The 22,369-nt window shown below is 42.4% G+C and overlaps 1 protein-coding gene across 1 annotated transcript in view; it reads right to left on the reverse strand.

Moving 5' to 3' along the window:
* Positions 1 to 22,369, reverse strand: part of LOC124620169 (tetraspanin-5) — a gene marked incomplete at its 5' end in the record, with an annotated part of 109,376 nt that overhangs the window by 30,484 nt on the left and 56,523 nt on the right. Inside the window, one exon of the mRNA XM_047146839.1 lies at positions 15,623 to 15,673. Coding sequence (XP_047002795.1) covers positions 15,623 to 15,673 — 51 coding nt within the window. The remainder of the gene's footprint in view (positions 1 to 15,622; positions 15,674 to 22,369) is intronic.

Genomic DNA, 22,369 nt, shown 5'->3' on the forward strand with positions numbered 1-22,369 from the left:
TGTCTTTAGTAACAGTGCACTCCTCTGCTTGAATTCAGTACTTTTTCACGACGGAACCTAATGTTGCTGGTGACAGTACTATTAATAAACCCCTCTAACATTAAAACTCGCAGAGTATATTAATTTTGTGGACAATTTTCATTCTTTTTATCTCCGGCTGTCGCTGAAATGCGATGTGGGCAATCTGGAGGGTAGCGTATGAGCTTCACAGAGACTTTTTTTCGGTCCCTTTCTGTTCTGCGGAACTGCTGAGCAGTATTACTGTGCATTTTTTCTGCCAGACATGCTCATTTCGCAACTCGAACATTACCAGACGCACTACTTTTAAAAAGAATTGCCAGACTTTTTCATTTTACATTACTTGTAACTGCGTAATAACTCATTATACAAAATTATGCTCTTTCATACGTTACTCGAACGTAACAAGACAAACGCTGTTCAGATTTAATTGCAAACCATCAGTAGTAAGCTTGAGAAGACTACTTAATTGCACGAACGTAGTGTATAGAAAGCCAGGTCTCAGAGGAGTAAATTTTCTTTGGGTGTGCCGTTGTCGTAAGCGAAACAAAACAGTAAAACCATTGCTCGCGCCTTTCGTTTTTGAAGGACGCATTCGTGAAGTCTGACGACACCGAAGTCGTGTATTATCCCTTTTTCAGTGTAATATTTTCTTCACTTCCGGCCTCTCTGGACGTGATACACTATGCAGCATCAAAAAAAGTTGATCTGCGAGTGTGACTTAAACTGCATCAAAAGTACAGAGAAGGAACAGGCTTGCGATTACAATCAAAATCACAGTGGATTTATAAAAAAAATATATCTTATTTTACAAACCGATAGTATCTGCATTTCCATCTCAGCACGTGGTTGTTACTCCATTCACAACATGGCTATCAGGGTTTTTGTCATTACTGCCTCACGTCACTTCCCCACGAACAACTGATTTTTCTTGTGAAGTTTCAGAGCTCTATTACTTTCATCGTTGTTCTTGTGGTCTTCGTACTGAAGACTGGTTTAACGCAGCTCTACACGCCAGTGTATGCTGTGCAAGTGTTTTCAACCCCGAGTAAATAACAACAACATACATCAGTTTGAAACTGATTACTGTAGTAAAGCCTCGGTTACCCTCTATTATTTGAATCCCGCCACACTTCCGTCCTTGCTATTCATTGACGATCAAGGATATATCCTATCATGTCTTCTTTTAACTAAGTTGTGCCGTAAATTTTTCTCCACAATATGTTTTAGTGCTTCCTCATTAGTTATCCGATCTATGCATCTAATCTATACCATTTCCTGTGGAATCGTATTTTGAGAGCTATTCCCCTCTTGTCTACTCCGTTTACCATCGACGTTTTACCTTACAGTTCTCAACTGTGAAGACTGTTCTGATGCAATTTTTCACGTCTGCTTAACTACTATAGCGTACACTATGTGATCAAAAGTATCCGGACACGTGTCTGAAAATGACTTACATGTTCGTGGCGCCCTCCATCGGCATGCTGGAATTCAATATGATGTTGGTCCAGCTTCCACTTTCGCAGACATACGTTCAATCAGGTGCTGGAAGGTTTCTAGGGGAATTGCAGCCCATTTTTCACGAAGTGCTCCACTGAGGAGAGGTATCGATGTTGGTCGGTGAGGCCCGGCATGAAGTCGGCGTTCCAAAACATCCCAAACGTGTACTACAGGATTCAGGTCACGATTCTGTGCAGGCCAGTCCATTATAGGGATGTTACTGTCGTGAACCACTCCACCACAGGCCGTGCATTATGAACAGGTGCTCGATCGTGTTGAAAGATGCAATCGCCATCTCCGAATTGCTCTTCAACAGTGGGAAGCAAGAAGGTGCTTAAAACATCAGTGTAGGCCCGTGATGTTATAGTGCCGCGCAAAACAACAAGGGGTGCAAGACCCCTCCATTAAAAACACGACCACACCATAACACAACCGCCTCCGAATTTTCCTGTTGGCACTACACACGCTGGCAGATGACGTTCACCTGGCATTCGCCATACCCACATCCTGCTATCGGATCGTCACATTGTGTACCGTTATTAGTCACTCCACACAAGGTTTCTCCACTGTTCAATCGTCCAATGTTTACGCTATTTACACCAAGCGAGGCGTCGTTTGGCATTTACCGGGGTGATGTGTAGCTTATGAGCAGCCACTCGACCATGAAACCCAAGTTTTCTCATCTCCCGCCTAACTGTCATAGTACTTGCAGTGGATCCTGATGCAGTTTGGAGTTCCTGTCTGATGATCTGCTATTACACATTACGACCCTCTCGGCGGTCTCTGTCAGTCAACAGACGAGGTCGGCCTGTACGCTTTTGTGTTGTCCCTTCAGTTTTCCACTTCACTGTCACATCGGAAACACTGGACCCAGGGGCTGTTTAGGAGTGTGGAAATCTCGCGTACAAAGGTATGACACAAGTGACACCCAATCATCTGACCACGTGAGTTCCGCGGAGCGCTCCATTCTCCTGTCTCACGATGTCTAATGACTACTAAGGTCACTGATATGGAGTACATGGCAGTAGGTGGCACCACAATGCCCCTAACATGAAAAACGTATGTTATTGGGTGTGTCCGGATACTTTTGATCACACAGTGTATGTAATAGGATGGGGGATTGTTCAGAAGACCAATCACATTAAATTCTAGTCTGATGAACTTTTCTGCTGTCGTCTCTACGTGCTTGGCCTCTTGAGAGGTGATGGCCTATAAATATACTTCCCGTCGCAATGTTCTCTTGTTAACGGGTTGGGATGGAACTTCATCCGCTGCCTGCAGCAGATCCTGTCGGGTTGGGAAGAGTTTTTGATTCACAAGCCGTGAAACTTGTCTTCAGTCCCTCTGAGTCATAATCTTTTTTCCGAACACAATTACGACGTCGTCTTACGTGGCCACGTGTGTTACGCCATTGCCTTAGCAAGTCAGACACTCCGCAGCGAAACACCATCAAGTTCCCGACTTCACACGTCACATGGCCATGGGCACTGCTGAACCAGATTTCCCTTTCTGTCATTCTGTCACTTCCTTATATTTACCCATTTTTACGTACAATGTTCACTTGAAACACAAATGTCTCACTGATCGCTATTGCCTTATGCTCACGTAGAGGCAGTGCGTGAAAGGTTCATCACTCGACTCTATCGCTGCACCGTCTGTACAGGCTTAACGATTCATCTGTGCGTGCGCATTGCGGTGACTAATCTTTTGTCCGGCGAGCTCATCTCACTTCCTAAACTAATCCCTTCGGCATGACTCCACACAATTCAACTACATTCCATTATCTTTGTTTGACTTTCATTTGTGTTAATCTTAAAACCGCTTTCCTATATTTCGTTCAGTAGGCCTTCGAAGCATTTTCCTTCTTTGGGAGCATTATATAAAGTCATCAGAAGACCTCAACATTTTTATTTCTTCTCGCTGTGCTTTAATTCATTTTCCAAACTTCCTTTCAGTTTCTTTTATTGCCTGTTCTGCGTGCAGACTGAGTAATGTGGGGCTAGACTATAAGCCAGTCTCATTATCTTGTCAACTACTCCTTCCCTTTCACGGCCTTCGCTTCTTAGGACTGCAGATGGTTTCTGCACAAGAAGTAGATAATCTTTCCATAATTGTACTTTATTCCAAATAACGTCTGAATTTCAAAGATTGTATTCCTGTCAAGAGCTTTTCCTAAATCTCCGAGGGAAAGTCATAACGTAATTACCATCTCTACCCAGTCAAGCTGCGGCCATGGAATGTGGCGACGGTGGCAGTCCTCCTCCACAAATTCACCCTTCAATCGGACACGTTTCTCCCAAAGATGGTTCACTTGGTGCGGAGACTTTGATTATAGAAATTAGCATTTTGGCCGCTCACGAAACGTTCCACCTCCAAAATCGCCTCGTTGTGAAACGAAGTATTCACTGGATGACGTGTCAAGAGCCCAAATTTGAGAGCAAAAGAAGTAGGACTGTGTCATTTGAAGAATGATCTACTTCGTCGTGGTGGAGTAAAAGCACTCTCTTGCACCGTGAACAGCTTCATCTCGAGAGCCTTCCACAACCTCTCAACGAGGTTTACATAGTACACCGCTGTGCTGTTTCTCCTTATGTGCTGGTTAGTTAGTTAAATTCGAGTTCAGTGGATCATTTGCACAACAAACTTTAATAATGCGGAACGAGTCATTTTACAGTGACATTGCAAATTAATTTGTAAATATGGTTACATGTTGAACATTTCCAGGTGGTTTTTTATTTTAAACAATCTATACATGTGAGTTAGTAATTCCTGTCAACCACCATTAACACATTACAACAACAGAAATTTTTCTACAGAACACAATGATTTGTCAAGGAGAAACCTCTTCAGTTGCTTTTCAAATTTTGCTTTGCCATTTGTCATACAGTTTATATCTCTGGGCAAGTTATCAAAAATTTTAGATGCAACATTGGGCACCCCTTTTTGTGCTAAGGATGCCCTTAATGTTGAGTAATGAATTACTTTTAATTTTAATAATCAACAGCCTCAGTTGCACCGTTTACCTAGAATTTACCTAGGTTTCAATCGGGATAACCCAACCTTCTTCGGAATAACAGTAACTAGCGTTTGTCCATAGTGGACATTGTCAAATCCATAAATTATCGTCAGACTGTAAAAACTTATCTGAAACTGCCTCGCCCCCACTTCGTGCCCGCGATGCGGCAGCCACGAGTGCTGTACTGGAACAACTGGAACTCGAGACAAAGCGTTGCGAAGAACTGTCCACTGTCCAGAAGTGTGGTTTTGCTCCATGGAGGTCCAAAAGTGATTCATCATCAACTTGACCCACAATGGCTGGCTTTTCGCCTCTTTCCACGCTGGCGAATCCACACGTTCCCCTGCTTGCTTTGCTCCTTTGCCTTTCATCATTGTGATACATCGAACATTCTTCCACGTTGATTAGGCAGTTAACTGTACTGGCCTGACACAGTTGCATTTCCGCTGCTGCCTCGGTTTTTCAAAGTTCTTCAAGTCAGCGGAAACATGTTCAGAAAGTCGTTCAAGACGTTGAGAGCTGCTCCGTGATTCAGTTTCACTTTACCCACTATCGCCTAGATTATAATACGCCGATCTTCGACCACCGGGGCCTCCAATTCTATTGCGATTCCCGATCTTTCAGTAGGAGATGGTCTATCCCTAACATCTTCGTCATTCAGACTTGTCTGATCGCACTGAAAGCGTCAACGCCACCACATCACTCTGTCACATGATGGGGTACTATTGTCCTACACGTCTATCGACTCCGCGCGGATTGTTGTAGCATTTCTTAACATGAAACACAGAAAACGAATTACCGCAAGATACTCCACTTCATAAATGGGCTTCGCCATTTTCTTTCGGCTCCACTAATGGTGTGCTACGGTACTGTGCCTATGGGATTTCAATGTATGCCAGAATTTAAGACTTGTGCCTAACATCGAGTATAGATTTGAGTGCCAGGAAGTCGTTTCTGAAAGTATTTGTATGGAGTGTAGCATGTATGGAAGTGAAACATGGACGATAAGTAGTTTCAACAAGAAGAGAATAGCAGATTTCGAAATGTGATGCTACAGAAGAATGCTGAAGACTATATGGGTAGCTCACATAACTAATGATGAGGTATTGAATAAAATTGGGGAGAAGAGAAATTTGTAGCACAACTTGACTAGAAGAAGGGATCGGTTGGTAGGACACGTTCTGAGGCATCAAGGAATCACCAATTTAGTATCGGAGGGCAGCGTGGAGGATAAAAACCGTAGAGGGAGACCAAGAGATGAATACACTAAGCAGATTCAGAAGGATGTTTGTTGCAGTAGATACTGGGAGATGAAGAAGCTTGCACAGGATAGAGTAACATGGAGAGCTGCATCAAACCAGTCTCTGGACTGAAGACCACAACAACAACACCTAAAAACAAAAGAAAATATTATTACCTAACTTTATTTGTTTGAAGCGATAGTTAGAACTTTATGACTACCTCTCGCAAATACTAAAAATTTGGATTTTCCTTCAGTCTGTCTTCTAAGATTATTCGGTCAGTATTGCTTGCCATATACCTGTATTTCGGTGGATCAAAATTAATCTTCCCCTACATCGTTTCTTACAGCTTTTTTTCATCTTCGAAATTATATCGCAAAATATCTAGGACTAACTATCCAGGGCGACCTTGTGTGGAATGAACAGACAAAAAAATTGGCAGGAATGGCAGAATGCCAGACTAAGATTCATAGGAAGCATCTTAAGGAAATTTAACTACAATTAACTAATTACAAGACGCTTGTTTGACCGATTCTTGAGTACCGTTCATCAAACTTGGAAGATTACCGGTAAGACTGTTAGAAGGGACCATTTACCAGAGCGATACAGAGATGTTCCACAAACTCCAGTGGCAGACGCTAGAAGAGGTTTACTACTGAAATTTCGAGAGGCTACTTTCCGGGAAGATTCCGACAGCATACTACTACTACACACGTGGACGTTGTTGCGGTCTTCAGTCCAAAGAATGGTTTGATGCAGCTCTCTAAGCTACTCTATCATGTACAAGGCTCTTTATCTCAAAAGAAACATTGAAACTTACATCCTTCAAAATCTGCTTACTACATCCATCTCTTGGTCTCCCTCTGCGATTTTTACCCCCCCCCCCCTCCCCCCCCCCCCCCAACTTCCCTCCAATACTAAACGGATGATTCCTTGATGCCTCATAGCCTGTCTCATCAAGTGATTCCTTCTTTTAGTCAATTTTACGCCACAAATTTCTTGTCTTCGCAATTCCGTACAGTACCTCCTCATTACTTACGCGATCTACGCATCCTGTCTTTACCATTCTTCTGTAGCACCAGAATTCAAAAGCCTATATTCTCATCTAATCTAAACTTTCTATCGTCCTCGTTTCACCTCCTTCATAGAAGTACCTGGAGAAAAAGACTTCCTGACACTTAAATCTAAATTCGATGTTAACATATTTCTCTTCTTCATAAATCTTTTCGTTCCACTGCCAAACTAAATTTTATATCCTCTCTACTTCGACCGTCATCAGTTATTTTGCTGCCCAAATAGTATAACGCATCTATTACTCCTTAATTTCCTTGTAGGTGGTATCTATCTTTCCCCTTGTAAAATATGCCTCTAATACCTTACATTTTCCCTCTAGCCATTCCTGCTTAGACATTTTGCACTTCCTGTCAGTCTCATTTTTTAGACGTTTGTATTCTCTCTCGCCTGCTTCTTTTGTTGAAGTTTTATATTTTCTCCTTTCATGAATTAAATTCAATATCTCCTGTGATACTCAAGGATTTCTACTAGGCGCTGTCGTTTTACCTAATTGATCCTCTGCTGCCTTCACTACTTTATCTCTCAAGACTACCCATACGTCTTCCATTGTATCCCTTTTCCCTGTTGTAGTCAGCCGTTGACTAATGCTCTCTCTGAAACTCTCAACAACCTCTCATTGTTTTAGTTAATCTAGGTCCCATCTCTTTAATTTCCTCCCTTTTTGCACTTTCTTCAGTTACAATCTACGGTTCATAGCCAATAACTTGTGAGCAGGGTCCATATCGGCCCCTATAAATGACTAACAATTTAAAATCTGGTTCCGAAATTTATATATTACCATTATATAACCAACCTGAAGCCTCCCGGTGTCTCCAGGTTTCTTCCACATACACAACCTTCTTTCGCGATTCTTAAACCAAATGTAATCGAGGATTAAATTACGCTCTGTGCAAAATTCTACCTCATAAATCTCGGGAAGTAGCCACGATGGGAAAATTCGAGAAATTAGAATTAACACAGAGGCTTTACCTACAATCATTCTTCACACGTTCCATTTTCCAGAGGAACAGAGGAGTGAGGATCAGTCAGTGGAACCAGAAGTACACTCCGCCAGACACCATTATGTGGCATACGGATTATGGATGTAGATGTAGATTTTCAGTCTTTGGGGTGCGCTCATGTTGCTGTATTAGTATGCAAGATCTTTGCGTTCGCTGCCCACATATTAGTATTTAAAATTCCAAAACAAATTCTGTGGCTGCTGCATCTAGTTAGGTGAGGAAGACAGTTAGGCGCCGCTCGAGGTGGTCACGTAGCAAAAACAGCTGTTACTATCCGCGAGCGTGGCGGCGCAAGCCCCGTGTTAGTGCCCAAGTGGAGAGCTGGGTTAATGCGAGTTAGGCTGCGGGATGCTGGGTGCAAGCTGGGCATTCGGTTACGGAGCTGCAATCCCACAGTCGGGTAAGAATTCCAGCCAGCCACGGCCGCAAGTTCTAATTGGGAAACGGCCGGCCGCAGAGGCGGAGGAAGTAATTTAAACAGTGGCCCTTGCAACCGCGGCTGGCTGCCTGCCAAGGGCCTGCAATCATGGCCACAAATTGCAGTATCCATTTCGCGCTACGCGCAGACGCACACAAACAGACACACTGCGATTAATGGGCAGAGAGGAATGGGATAGGGGAGAAACAGACAAAAGCAGAAACCCGCACACCAACACATATCACAATCCAAAATGGCTAATTTATTTCATGTTATCAACTTAAAAAGTACAGTATTCTGGGTGGCCATAAATTATTCACTCAATTAAAGCTTTCCCCACATCTCCTTTCCTACCGTAAGGTTACTATCGTCAATAGTGATATGACGCACTCAATCGTACACTTTACGCATCACTGGTTCTCCGGAGTATTCGGAATGTGTCTTTTCAGGCAGGTGGGAATTGTCTTGCTGTTTCACTCAACAATGTCCAAGTGTTCCTGGTCACGTGCCTTTGTATGATGTGAGGGCGAGGGCAGTCGTCTTCCAGGTTTCGCTTGGAAGGGCCGTATACAATTGAGTCGTATCAGTGATATGTGAACTGGTAACAGATGTTGATGAGCTGTGTGCCCGGTAGTTTTCCGTCGAACGGTAGCGTAACAGTGAATCATTAATCCGTTCACTCGTGGAGGGTAATGACACAAGAGATCGACGGACAAATCGAAATTCTTATGCAGTAGCATTCGTTGACGAGCTGTACCATTATATGAACAGTTACGAAGACTACCCTGAACTGTTATAGCGTGACGGATTAATTTGGAAAAGCGATACAGCAAAGGGAAACTAAAACTTGGAACTAAACTTGACTGCTATTATGAGCACAATAGGCAGGAAGTGTGCTACTTACGGACTCAATAAACTAAGTCAGTGGAATGAACTGTTATCCCTTCAAAGCAACCCTTTTCGCTTAAAACGAAGACTGAAGCGCTAACTTTCTATAGTTCTACACTAAGTGTTTGGAATCATTACCAAGATGATACTCTAGGATGGTAAGTGAGATGTTCAGGGAACAGAAATCGGAATATTTGCGAGAAAGCCGACATTGTTCTTGATTAACAGTGTTCGGTAACTTTAAAAAATCGGTATTCAAGATAGCGTCTGAAATAATTTTACTGGCGAGGAATAAGGATGCATACAGAGGCATAAAAACAGCCACTTTTTACCTCATTCCACTTTAATGGTATAGGACAGGATGCCTAAATATTTGTAGGAATTGCCTTACGAAATGTGCTGTACAGTGAATTGTTGTTTATACAGGGATCGGACAAAAATATGAAAAACCGCGAGAACGTATACTTGAACACAAATTAAAAAGCTAGCCCGTTTTATTTGACCACGAAAGATACCTGTGCAATATCCTCAATACGTTGAAAACGTCTGTCATGGAATGAACAGTGCTTCTGTAGTTATGAGTGCATTATATAAGAGCTAAGTGAATTCGAACCAGGGCAAATTGTTGGTGCACTTATGGTCGGTACTTTCGTACCACGCCAGTCAAAAGAGTGTCGTGCTTCAAGAGGCACGGTACCGAATATTTGTAATGCATACAGGGAAAGCGGAAAAACATCATCCGATACGGCACAACGCTGATGAAAATGTCTGTCTGGTTATCGTGACAGAGGATTGTGACGAAAAAGAAAGTCACTGCAGAACTGACAGCAGGGAGGGAGCTCCATAATCAAAGAAACTGCAGTGCGAGCTCGAATTACAAAACCACTCATCAGTAATACAAATACCCGCGACAGGACACATGGTGCTAAAGCCATAAACCCTGACTATGGAGCAATGGAAGAATGTCATTTGGTCAGATGAGTCCTTTTTCAATTTTCGAATTTCTGACCAAATGAAACATGGCAGGGGCTGGGTGATCATTTTGGCAGCAATATCGTGATACTCCATAGGCTCTATGGTTATTCTGCTACGTCGTATTACAGCCTAGGATTATATGATCATTTTAGCTGGTCGGTTTCGTTCCATGGTACAATACAATGTATTTTTCCGAATGGTGGTGCTGTGTTCTAAGGTGACAGGAGTGGTGATACTACAGCTCGCATAGCCCAGGAGTGACGTTGTAAGTACGAGGATGCCATCTGGCCACCAATCACCAGATCTCAATATTACTGAGCCTTTGCAGACTACTTTGGAGAGACGATTCCGTGATCGCTATCCACCTCCATCGTCGTCACCTTAGTCTGTGGCTATTTTACGAGAATAATGCTTTACGACTTCCTTGTAAAACATGTAGGACCTGTATTTATCAATTCCGAAATTACTGGAAGTTGATTTGAATGCAAACAGTTTTCCTACCCCGTATTAGGCATGGTATTGTGTCTTGGTTGTTTCCATATTTTTGTCCATCCCCTGTACGTGTACATAAAGATTTAATTTAGCTTAAATGAAAATGTTCAAATTAAAGCAAGTTTTCTAGGATTGGGAGGGGAAGTAGCTCACTGAATACCATAACACACTGCAAGAAGACAGTAAGAATGACGACCATCTGTCCAAAAGGCAAGACTACGTGGAATAATGGCTCCTGGCGCGGTTAAAGGTCAAATAAGTTATAAATCAATAGGAATTTGTACACAGAATCGACAGTTTAAAGGAACTGTAAGTGTCTTATTTCTAAAGTGTCAGAGGCGACAGCGGAAACGACACAAAAAACATTTTACCGAAGTCTATCGAAATCTAACCGGTGTCTTAGCTAGGGGTCTCCATCCTAAAATCAACAACGCGCTATGTTCCTGATACATAAAACAAAAATAAAAGTGAACTGCGTAACAAATCAGACCAGAAGATTAACCATAGCGTATGGCATTCGAGCTATTCCCACCAGGATTAATGGAGACGAAAAGTCCCTTTAGTGCCTGTTCTTAGTGTTCAGGTAGTTGTCCAGTATTATACTTGCAACAACAGGCAAATCTCAAATTCTAAGAATCCTTGTATTGTTACATAATGTATCACAAAAGACCAAAATTAAATTTGTGTAGACTTGAGAATAAACTCGTCGTTAATACTTTTTTTATTTTTGTCATTTGCTTAAGTATATCCATCCTTCAATTGCAAAAAAGGAAGTCATTTCCTACTGGTTGCACTATCAGTGCGGTGAGGGTTTGGCGTGTTAGACACAACCCCCTCCATTAAAATTTCCCATCCCGTACTGCTCTACGTGGGATCATGGGATCACATTAAAGACACAGCTTACGGAACGAAAATTAAGGACTTGCCAGAATTATGGAATAGTTCTGGAAATGAAGTATCCTCAGTAATAGTAGACGTAATTCACAAAACGTTGAGTGAATACGTAAATGCAATGTTATCAGGGCTCCCTAGAAAGTTTTTACAGACTACTAACTCGCACTGAAAACGTTTTCAGTTTATGGCGTAACACAAAACTTGTCTCTGTATCCCTTTCTGCATTACAGTTACCGTAATATGTAATCAAGTCAATAATTTATGACCACCCTGCACATAAACATAATAATAAATCTGTTTCCTTTTTCTCCATCGAATTTATTTAAAACACGACCATTGTTTCACCAAAATAGAGAATTTGAAAATCAATTATTACAGAATCACCTGATATTTCACCCAGCTGCATATCACCTACCTTCGCCTCTCTCCTCTCTATAAATCGATGATGAGCTTAAAATCGAGCATACCGTTCGATATGGTACTTCGTGGATCCAGAACACAATCTAATACACACAGTACACACAGATTGCGAATCTAAAAATATTTTATGAGTATGACAATAAAATATGTGAATGTTTACAACTTATTTGAGTCGAGTCTTATTTCAGTTGCGATAAAATGCATTTCTATCCTTTATTTTTATATATTTTAGATGACAGTTGCCTGGTTGTGGATTTTTTTTATTTATCTTAACATGTTTCATCTACTCGCATAAGGATTTCCAAGCAGGTTTCAATTACTTCGAATTTCCTGTGGAAGTGATATGGTGCATTCCATTATGTGTGCTCCATGGAGTGTAAAGTTATGTAATGGACATATAATATTTATCCACAATGTTACAGACCTCTCGCGACTTTTTCCATTTTATACTGAATAATCCTAAAAGTAGTTCCTATCTTTCACAATAATATTCAACATGTACATATACTCTGCATTAAGTATCATCAGTATACAGTATTGATCTGCTCTCTGAATGCTTCTATTATTTAGATTCAGCACCACAGTATGCTCCTCAGAGACAATATTCTGACGTGTTTTTGCGCCCCCTCCCCCCGCCCCCCTCCCAGTCAACTATTATGCTATCAAACGAATATTAGGAAACGATTTCCATCAAAACGCAGAAACATTTGTTAATCTGTGTTTGAAACGTCCACACTGAAGAATCGTCCGCAAATTTCACCTGTGCGAAGTTGTTTGCTTTCTGAGAATTCCTTCCAGATAATTTTTAACGACGGACGCATTCACCAAAATCCAGAAGTTCTTTTGCTGGCGTTTATGGAATTCTCCTTTCGAGACAGATATTAAACAACACTGAGCCTTTCGAAAGACGATACCTCCCAAAAATAACTGTGAATAATATTTTTATACATTCCTGAAGGCAGAGCCCATACCTTCGGTCCGTAAAGACTGCGAGTATCGAGACATTGAGAGGATATTTTTTCCTTCGTCTACGTAACCTTATCTTGGTAGCAAATTCTAATATCTTTGAGATGAAACCTAACGCCCCTTTGAAAGCTCCAAAGCAGACCTATCTGTCAACAGTTATGAACGCAACTGCTCCACTAAAATTCTTAACAGAAACTGAAATGCATGCGTGTGTCCTATTTTGAAAGTACGTCGACATCACTGGCGTTCAAATTATGAGGCTTGTTTGCTACGTCCTGTATAAAAGCGATCTATGATTTTGACTAGTGAAAACAGTACACTATTTTTCTACAGTCTCTCCATCGAATATGCACACAGCTCAACAAAGCTCCCATTTTTTTCATCCCATAAGTAGATTTTGTAAAATTCTGCGTAAAACGACGTTGTGGAAGTGATGCCTTCTTCGTCTGCTACCTATATCTTCCACCAACTCAAATTTTCATGTTATAGGACATGCGAAAAATTTTTTTCGAGTAAGATGGGAAAGGGTCAGTTAGAATAATAAATGATGCCCTTTTGTCATAGCGAATGCTACTGCGTTGGTTGGAGCGTTATACTCGTGAAAGAGCAGTCCTATTTCAGTCGACGTCTCGCACAGACGATTTAGTAATGAAGGGTATTACGGCCTATCTAAGGTTCTGCACTGAACCAATAACGTAGCACATTAAGGTTAGCTATTGTTTTCTCTCTGTCCATGAAATCTACCAGGATGATGCCCTCCAAATCCGAAGTAGCAGTAGCCATCGTCTACCCCTGTATCGAAAATGCAGTCTGACAAAGACTCGCATTCGTAAGAGGCAGCGTTAAAATCTTCATTTCTCAATCCAGATTTATGTTACTTGCGATTTCCGCAAAACACTTAAGATGAATACCGTGCTGTTTTCAAAACAACACGTCCGAAGTCCTGTTCCATCCTTGTCCAATGCGAGATAGAGCTGCACCTCTGACGGTCACGTTATTGGTGGAGCGTTAGACCCTCATCATCCTGTTTTACTCTCACGAGTATTTGTCCATAGTTTTGATTTATGCGTCGACTCTGAAGTGTCCTAGAATCAAAATTCATTGACAGCCAGGAATCAATGTGAAATTTCCTGGCTGTTGCGTGTATTTATCGACAGATTGTACTTTGATATGTTCTCCTGCATCCATTATCGGTCGAAAGTAAGTAGTAAGCCTAAGTTAAGTTTTATGTGCTTTGTAGAGTCTTTGATTATACGTTTTGTCGCTGGGATTCGAATAAATTAACACTAAAAACGCTTTAAGATTATTGTTATGTGAGATACTTAAGAGTTTATGTTGCATTGAATAAATAGTGCTTTCACACGACATTCTGTAACTCCGAGTTCGCGAATCACAAGCCAGAACGACTATATCGTGTGCCAGAACTACTGCATCGCGTCCCAGTACGATAAAATCCACCTTACATAAGTTTTCGCGTCACCCGTTTCGTGCAGAACTATTCGTTCCCTGCGTCACGTAGCCTTCAACCTGAAATTAGGTCGGCTCTTGGTGGGGAGAGACATAGACAGCAAATCAGCACTTATATCACCGTTGTATTTGTGCTGTGCAAATTCGTTGAATATTCACGGTACCTTCTAGTTCGTGCAAAATAATGATACAAATGTTCTTTTTCTCAGTTGAGTCTTACGCAAGTAATCACCATTGTATCTTGTGATAAGTGACAAGTATTTTCACGCAAGAACATGCCTATATAGTTATTAATCTCGTAATCTTTCATTTTGAAATTTTTCGTTACATATCACGACGTTCAGTGACAGACCGCTTATCGTTTCATCCTCGTTGCCTCTGACGCAACTCATCAGTACCCGTTCAAATAGATGCTTACGGCTCCAGGCTCAAATCATATCCATCCACTTCGTTTCTCGACAGCAAAGTTTTCCAACACCTTCAATTTAGACCTTTAGAGAAAAAAAAAAAAAAAAAAAAAAAGCTTCTTTTTTCCTTTTTACCCTGCTTCGTATATCACAGATCTCGTTAAGCCGTTGAAATAGCAGCTAATGAATAACTGCAGTTCACATCCATCTGAGACTTTCGGAGGCTTTTAGAAGTTGATTACGAATGCCAGACCATTTTAGTACGAATTCCTGGTCTTTCACAGAACTTTACTGCACTTATGGGACAACCACAAACGCAAACGGTAAAATTACGTAGGATACTTCCACCAGTGTACCTCTCCGACAGAGGATCATGTATCCTTTGTCCTTTCTTCCTTAATCAATTTATCTTTACATTGTTTCGTTCCTAATTATCCCAGTGTGATGAGAGTATTGAGTTTCGTTACGCTCCACCCACCACAAGCCCAGAGAAAGGAAGCGTTTCATTGCCCCTGTCCGATACAACGGCCGCAGCACTGATCGCGGCATCCTACCGGTAACGAGTCGCGTTTGCAAGTTCGCCTCTCCATTCAAAGATGAAACAATGGTCAGTTTTAAATTACTCAAGCATAAAGCCGAAACAAATTTCACCATCTCTTTCAGACTGCTTTTACCTGTGAAGTACAAAATTGTTGAAAACTACATAAGAAAAGTTTTCTGCCCATAAGTCTGCGCATAAGTCACAGTTGGCATTTTATTTCACTGATATAGGTTTCTGTTATTTAGAGTTTGGAACTGTACAGACTATGTATAGAATCAAGCTATTTGGCAATGCAGATACTCACATAACCTGGTTTCCTGACGTCATATCCGCATTGTTTGTTCTTGATAATTTCCTGCAACAACAAGAAATGATCAAAATAGAAAATACAGTAACATGTTTCAGTGTTCAGAGTAACTGGAAAGGTGCGTCGTTCCACTACATGAAACCGAATAAAACTGAATAAACCCGTCAGCATAAAAATTGAAAACCTTTTAAAAATAAGTTTTGACACGCATCCATTCTTAATCCAGCCACACGTTTTCTAACAGAAATTTAAATTTCATGTTGTATCGACAAGCCACACGAATGAACCAGAAGGTTGATCATGCAAGAATGGATGCCCGTGGTGTAGGGGCGCCAATGCGAGAAAGCGAGGAAGAAGCCTTTATGTTTGGCACGACGCAACGCCCTGTCCTGTACGCCCAATATGACACTCCCCTTCACCTCCTTACAATCTGCGCCTTATTTCTTCGATGAAGGCTGATCTTTGAAGGGGGAGGGGCGGTAATCACCTGGCTCCTCTCATGATCACAATGTTCTTGCTAATAGCAAGCAGAAGCTCAACTGCATCACAACTAATATAACGCAATTTGGGAAAATCAACGAGAGGTATTCTACATGAGAAATAAAAATAAATAATCAAACGATGTCAGTGAACTGCAAGTTCATACTGAATGGAGGCACCTGCAACCCATTAGTATCAGTCAATCTTAACTCCGTCCAAATATGCCTCTGAAAGCCTGACAGTATCAACAGATCACGGTGTCATCCTCAGTCGATAGGCGTCACCGGATGTGGATATGGAGGGGCATGTGGCCAGCATACTGCTCTCCCGGGCGTTGTCAGTTTTCGTGACCGGTGCCACTACCACTCAGTGAAACAGCTCCGGAATTGGCCTCACAAGGGCTGAGTGCACTCCGCTTGCCCACAGCACTCTGCAGACCCGGACAGTGACCAAAGTGCCAGCCACACTCGGCTGCGCCTAGCTTCGGTCATATGACAGGAACCGGTCTTTCCACTATGGCAAGGCCGTTGGCACCACTCAGTCAAATACTTATAGTTATATTGTAAACATATTTGGGAATTGTTTATTGAATAGGGTTCCATCTTGGTTCCGCACAACTCTAAACGTTATCAACTCTAGATCTAAACGGCCTGCCCATCCAAGTGCACTGGTGTTCAAAACTCAAGGACGGAAGTAATTTTCTCATGTAGTTTACCTGCCACGTAAAATATCTCGACGAAATATGGTCCATACACAGAAAGAACTGCTACAGCATAGTACAGAAGGTAACTGGAAGACATAAATGAGACTAGCAGAAACGACAATTTTATTCAAAGAAATAATTACACTGAAGTCACGCGATTTGTGATGGTTGCTCCTTTCAATACGGCACACTCACCGGTCAGCGTTATTGGGACACTGTACTGCTTCCTTACATGCATGGTTTAAGGGGTGCATTCTGCCCTGACTTGATTTTTATGGATGCCAATGAGCGACCGCATTCAACAGCAGAGATGGAAGATCTCTTGGAATGAAGGAATTTTCGGCGTCAGCTGTAGAATATTTGAGAACAAATGAAAATTTATGTCGGACCGGGATTCGAACCCGGATAGCCGAATTGGTTAAGCGGCCGATAGCGACAAGCAGGAAAACCGGGTCTCGAGCGCCGGTCGAGAACAAATTTTCATTTGTTTTCAAATATTGTACAGCTGATGCGGAACCATAATCGCAATTTGCGAGTTGATTCACAACTGCCATTTAATTGTTTATTTTGTACGTCTGGGGCTCCGAGCATGTCAAACCTACAACGCGATGTTTGTGCATTCTATAATCTGTGGCATAGTGTAACTTAACTCTGCTGTTTTTGGTATGATTAATGTTGAGCTCTTACTCTTGTTCCATCCATTGTGGATTTTATTTACTGTTACATGAATTTAGGTATAGACCTTCGTTACTCATAAAATCTGTACTATTTATTCTGCATTTATTTAGCAAGCCTTCAAAGGTCACTGCATGAGCCATTTCATAACAACCAAGTTAGTAAACCATGCCCAGCGGAAGTGTCAGCAGCTGAGTACGTCCTCATCAGCTACGATTTCATACATTTTCTGTCCGTGTCTGTTCAAACCGTGTTTGTTTTACATGTATATACAGGGTGTTACAAGAAGGTACGGCCAAACTTTTAGGAAACATTCCTCACAGACAAAGAAAGAAAATATGTTATGTGGATGTGTGTCCGGAAACGCTTACTTTCCATGTTAGAGCTCATTTTATTACTTCTCTTCAAATCACATTAATCATGGAATGGAAACACACAGCAACAGAACGTACCAGCGTGACTTCAAACACTATTACAGGAAATCTTCAAAATGTCCTCCGTTAGCGAGGATACATGCATCCACCCTCCGGCGCATGGAATCCCTGATGCGCTGATGCAGCCCTGGAGAATGGCGTATTGTATCACAGCCATCCACAATACGAGCACGAAGAGTCTCTACATTTGGTGCCGGGGTTGCGTAGACAAGAGCTTTCAAATGCCCCCATAAATGAAAGTCAAGAGGGTTGAGGTCAGGAGAGCGTGGAGGCCATGGAATTGGTCCGCCTCTACCAATCCATCGGTCACCGAATCTGTTGTTGAGAAGCGTACGAACACTTCGACTGAAATGTGCAGGAGCTCCATCGTGCATGAACCACATGTTGTGTCGTACTTGTAAAGGCACATGTTCTAGCAGCACAGGTAGAGTATCCCGTATGAAATCATGATAACGTGCTCCACTGAGCGTAGGTGGAAGAACATGAGGCCCAATCAAGACATCACCAACAATGCCTGCCCGAACGTTCACAGAAAATCTGTGTTGATGACGTGATTGCACAATTGCGTGCGGATTCTCGTCAGCCCACACATGTTGATTGTGAAAATTTACAATTTGATCACGTTGGAATGATCCCTCATCCGTAAAGAGAACATTTGCACTGAAATGAGGTTTGACACATTGTTGGATGAACCATTCGCAGAAGTGTACCCGTGGAAGCCAATCAGCTGCTGATAGTGCCTGCACACGCTGTACACGGTACGGAAACAACTGCTTCTCCCGTAGCACTCTCCATACAGTGACGTGGTCAACGTTACCTTGTACAGCAGCAACTTCTCTGACGCTGACATTAGGGTTATCGTCAACTGCACGAAGAATTAATTGCCTCGTCCATTGCAGGTGTCCTCGTCGTTCTAGGTCTTCCCCAGTCGCGAGTCGCGAGTCATAGGCTGGAATGTTCCGTGCTCCCTAAGACGCCGATCAATTGCTTCGAACGTCTTCCTGTCGGGACACCTTCGTTCTGGAAATCTGTCTCGATACAAACGTGCCGCGCCACGGCTATTGCCCCGTGCTAATCCATACATCAAATGGGCATCTGCCAACTCCGCATTTGTAAACATTGCACTGACTGCAAAACCACGTTCGTGATGAACACTAACCTGTTGATGCTACGTACTGATGTGCTTGATGCTAGTACTGTAGAGCAATGAGTCGCATGTCAACACAAGCACCGAAGTTAACATTACCTTCCTTCAATTGGGCCAACTGACGGTGAATCGAGGAAGTACAGTACATACTGACGAAACTAAAATGAGCTCTAACATGGAAATCAAGCGTTTCCGGACACATGTCCACATAACACCTTTTCTTTATTTGTGTGTGAAGAATGTTTCCTGAAAGTTTGGCCGTACCTTTTTGTAACACCCTGTATGTAGATCCATTAAGTGTCTGTCTTTACCCTACCTTCCCCACCCTTGCTTATGTTGTTTTAACATTGCATCCTTATGTTTCCATCCCATCCCTTTCTTGTTGGAAAGACAAGAGTGAGTGCATGTGATTGTGTATTGTGTTTTCAAGGTGCCTGGTTGTGGATGAACTTCCCGCCTGCTACTGTGACAGTTTAGCCAACTCTTGTACAGGCTTAGAGTGAGGCAAAGAGGTTCGGTTCCTTCCGGTCGAAGCTTTACTGTGCTGAAGTTGGCAGGGTGCGGAAAGGGTTTCCTCTGACCACTTCCGCAACACGTGTGGACCCCGATTTTGCTATACTGCTCTTCACTCGTTCCTGGGACTTTGGTGAATGAGGCTGCTCGTGGGCGCTTATTTGCAGTAGACGAGTATACTAACTGAGATGGGATAAGTTTCAGCCTAGCTGAAGTATTATCGCATTTATTTTGCAGCTTCAGATCTTAATAATCATGTGGTATAGCTTGTTTATTTTACGGAGTGTCTGGGTTTTGCAGTCATTCGATTTTTATAGGTAGTTACCTTGTTCTTCCGAAACTTAAGAATGTGGAAGCTACGGCTGGTTTCAGCTGGTATCCTCATTTACCGGTGTGAACGTGCTTGCGTTTCTTATATTCTTAATTTTTCTGTTTTTATAGTTTCATTTCTATTCCGTAATTTCTGTCCATTAGTATGTGTTCCTTTCTTTGTTCTATCCCAAATAGTATACGCTTTACAGAGCTTCAGTTCTCAGAATCTGTTTCCTCTGGCAATTACTTTGCGGTAATTTTCTTACGTGGTTCATTCTTTCACCAGAATAAACGATTTTCAAAATGTTCGTATTTTCTCCTGATCTGGCTTTGTGCGGCTTGGTCCACGTGTTCGAACAACGAAGGAACCTTCAGCTCACATTCTCCAGTTCCTCCTTCATCAGTAGGCTTCGAATTGAGTTACATTCGAGTGCATATAATTTCTTATATGTGTTTATGTGTTTCTCTTGATTTTTCGTGACTTCCATACTTTTGTGCGGTCTTGCTTTGGGCGCTTGCGCCAGCGGACGTGGCTACAGTGTGCTTGTGATTATTTCAACATCGTAGTTTTATATTAGCAGTTTCTTGTTTCTTTCCTTCCTTTATTACTTCGGAAACGGGAATTTTTTTTGTTTATTCTGCAAGATAACGTGTTCGATCACGTGGTTCAAATGGTTCAAATGGCTCTGAGCACTATGGGACTTAACTTCTGAGATCGCTAGTACTTAGAACTTCTTAAACCTAACTAATCTAAGGACGTCACACACATCCATGCCCGAGGCAGGATTTGAACCTGCGACCGCAGCGGTCGCGCGGTTCCAGACTGTAGCGCCTAGAACCGCTCAGCCACATCGGCCGGCGGTCAGGTGGTCCTATACTGATTCGTGTTAGGTATATCCGTACATCTGTGAATTATTAACTCTGTATATTCGATCTGAATAACATTTCGTCTCGTTATTTCTACTCAGTTGTAAGGTATGAATTTTCGGTGTTCATTACTGATGTGTTAGGCCGATGGAGCATACCTTTACCGGCTATATGTGTTCGTGGTGCATGTTGTAATTCTTCTAGTTTCTTTTTCTTCTCCTGCATAGTGTTAGTGTGTGTGTCGAGGACGTTTGAGCCTCCCGTAGCATAAAATTATTCCCATTTTACGCGAATCCAATGATTTGCAAGCCCACGAGACACATTCCAGGAAGAGTCAGACATTGTCTTACTTCCTCCCACATACATCTCGCGAAATGACCATGACAAGAATATTCCGAAAATTAGAGCTAGTACAGAGGCACATAGACATCATTCTTCCCACGCGCCATTCGCGCGTGCAACAGCGGAGGGGCGACCAGTTAGTGGTACCAGACGCATTCTCCACACCGTTATGTAGCTTGCAGAGTATGATGTACATGTAGATGCATTTGGTTAATTTTTGCACTCACTTGGTTATCTAAAGCAGGCAACAGCAACCATGATCTTATGTATATGTGTAAGCTTTTTCTCATGTTTGCATAGAATTAATGTTCAGTCCAGTTTGAACTAAATTTCACTGTTACTGCTAGTGATTTATCTCACAAATTTCAATCTCTGTTTAACTGGATACATCCTACGGCGTTTTTCCTTGTGCAAATGTGTGGTGTCACCGCCAGACACCACACTTGCTAGGTGGTAGCTTAAATCGGCCGCGATCCATTTAGTACATGTCGGACTCGCGTGTCGCCACTGTGTGATCGCAGACCGAGCGCCACCACAAGGCAGGTCTCGAGATACGGACTAGCACTCGCCCCAGTTGTACGACGACTTTGCTAGCGACTACACTGACGAAGCCTTTCTCTCATTTGCCGAGAGACAGTTAGAATAGCCTTCAGCTAAGTCCATGGCTACGACCTAGCAAGGCGCCATTAGCCTTACATAGTTTGATAGTTATCGTATGAAATGTCTCATCCAGAATGCTGTAAACAACAAGGATAAATAAAAGATAAGTATTCGAGGAGCTGCATACTTTTCTTATGAGAATTCACTACTTATCCTGTTCCAGAATTCACGCCAGTCGGCGTGTGTGTACGCGTGCCTTTCTTTCGGCTCCCTTCTCAGTGTGGCGTAGCTAGCTTGTTACGCCACAACAGATTGGCGACGAGACAACGGAAAGGGTCTTGTTCTTTCTAATTGCTTACATTTATTTGTGTCATGGCTTCGCCGGATGTACTGTCCGAATTTTATCGCTTACAGAATCAGCAGACGCAGGCGTTATTGGATGCCCTTGGACAGCTCGTCCAGGGTCAACGTGCCATTCGGCCGGCCGAAGTGGCCATGCGGTTAAAGGCGCTGCAGTCTGGAACCGCAAGACCGCTACGGTCGCAGGTTCGAATCCTGCCTCGCGCATGGATGTTTGTGATGTCCTTAGGTTAGTTAAGTTTAACTAGTTCTAAGTTCTAGGGGACTAATGACCTCAGCAGTTGAGTCCCATAGTATTCAGAGCCATTTGA

Source organism: Schistocerca americana, chromosome 6, assembly GCF_021461395.2.
Source record: "Schistocerca americana isolate TAMUIC-IGC-003095 chromosome 6, iqSchAmer2.1, whole genome shotgun sequence".
NCBI lineage: Eukaryota > Metazoa > Arthropoda > Insecta > Orthoptera > Acrididae > Schistocerca > Schistocerca americana.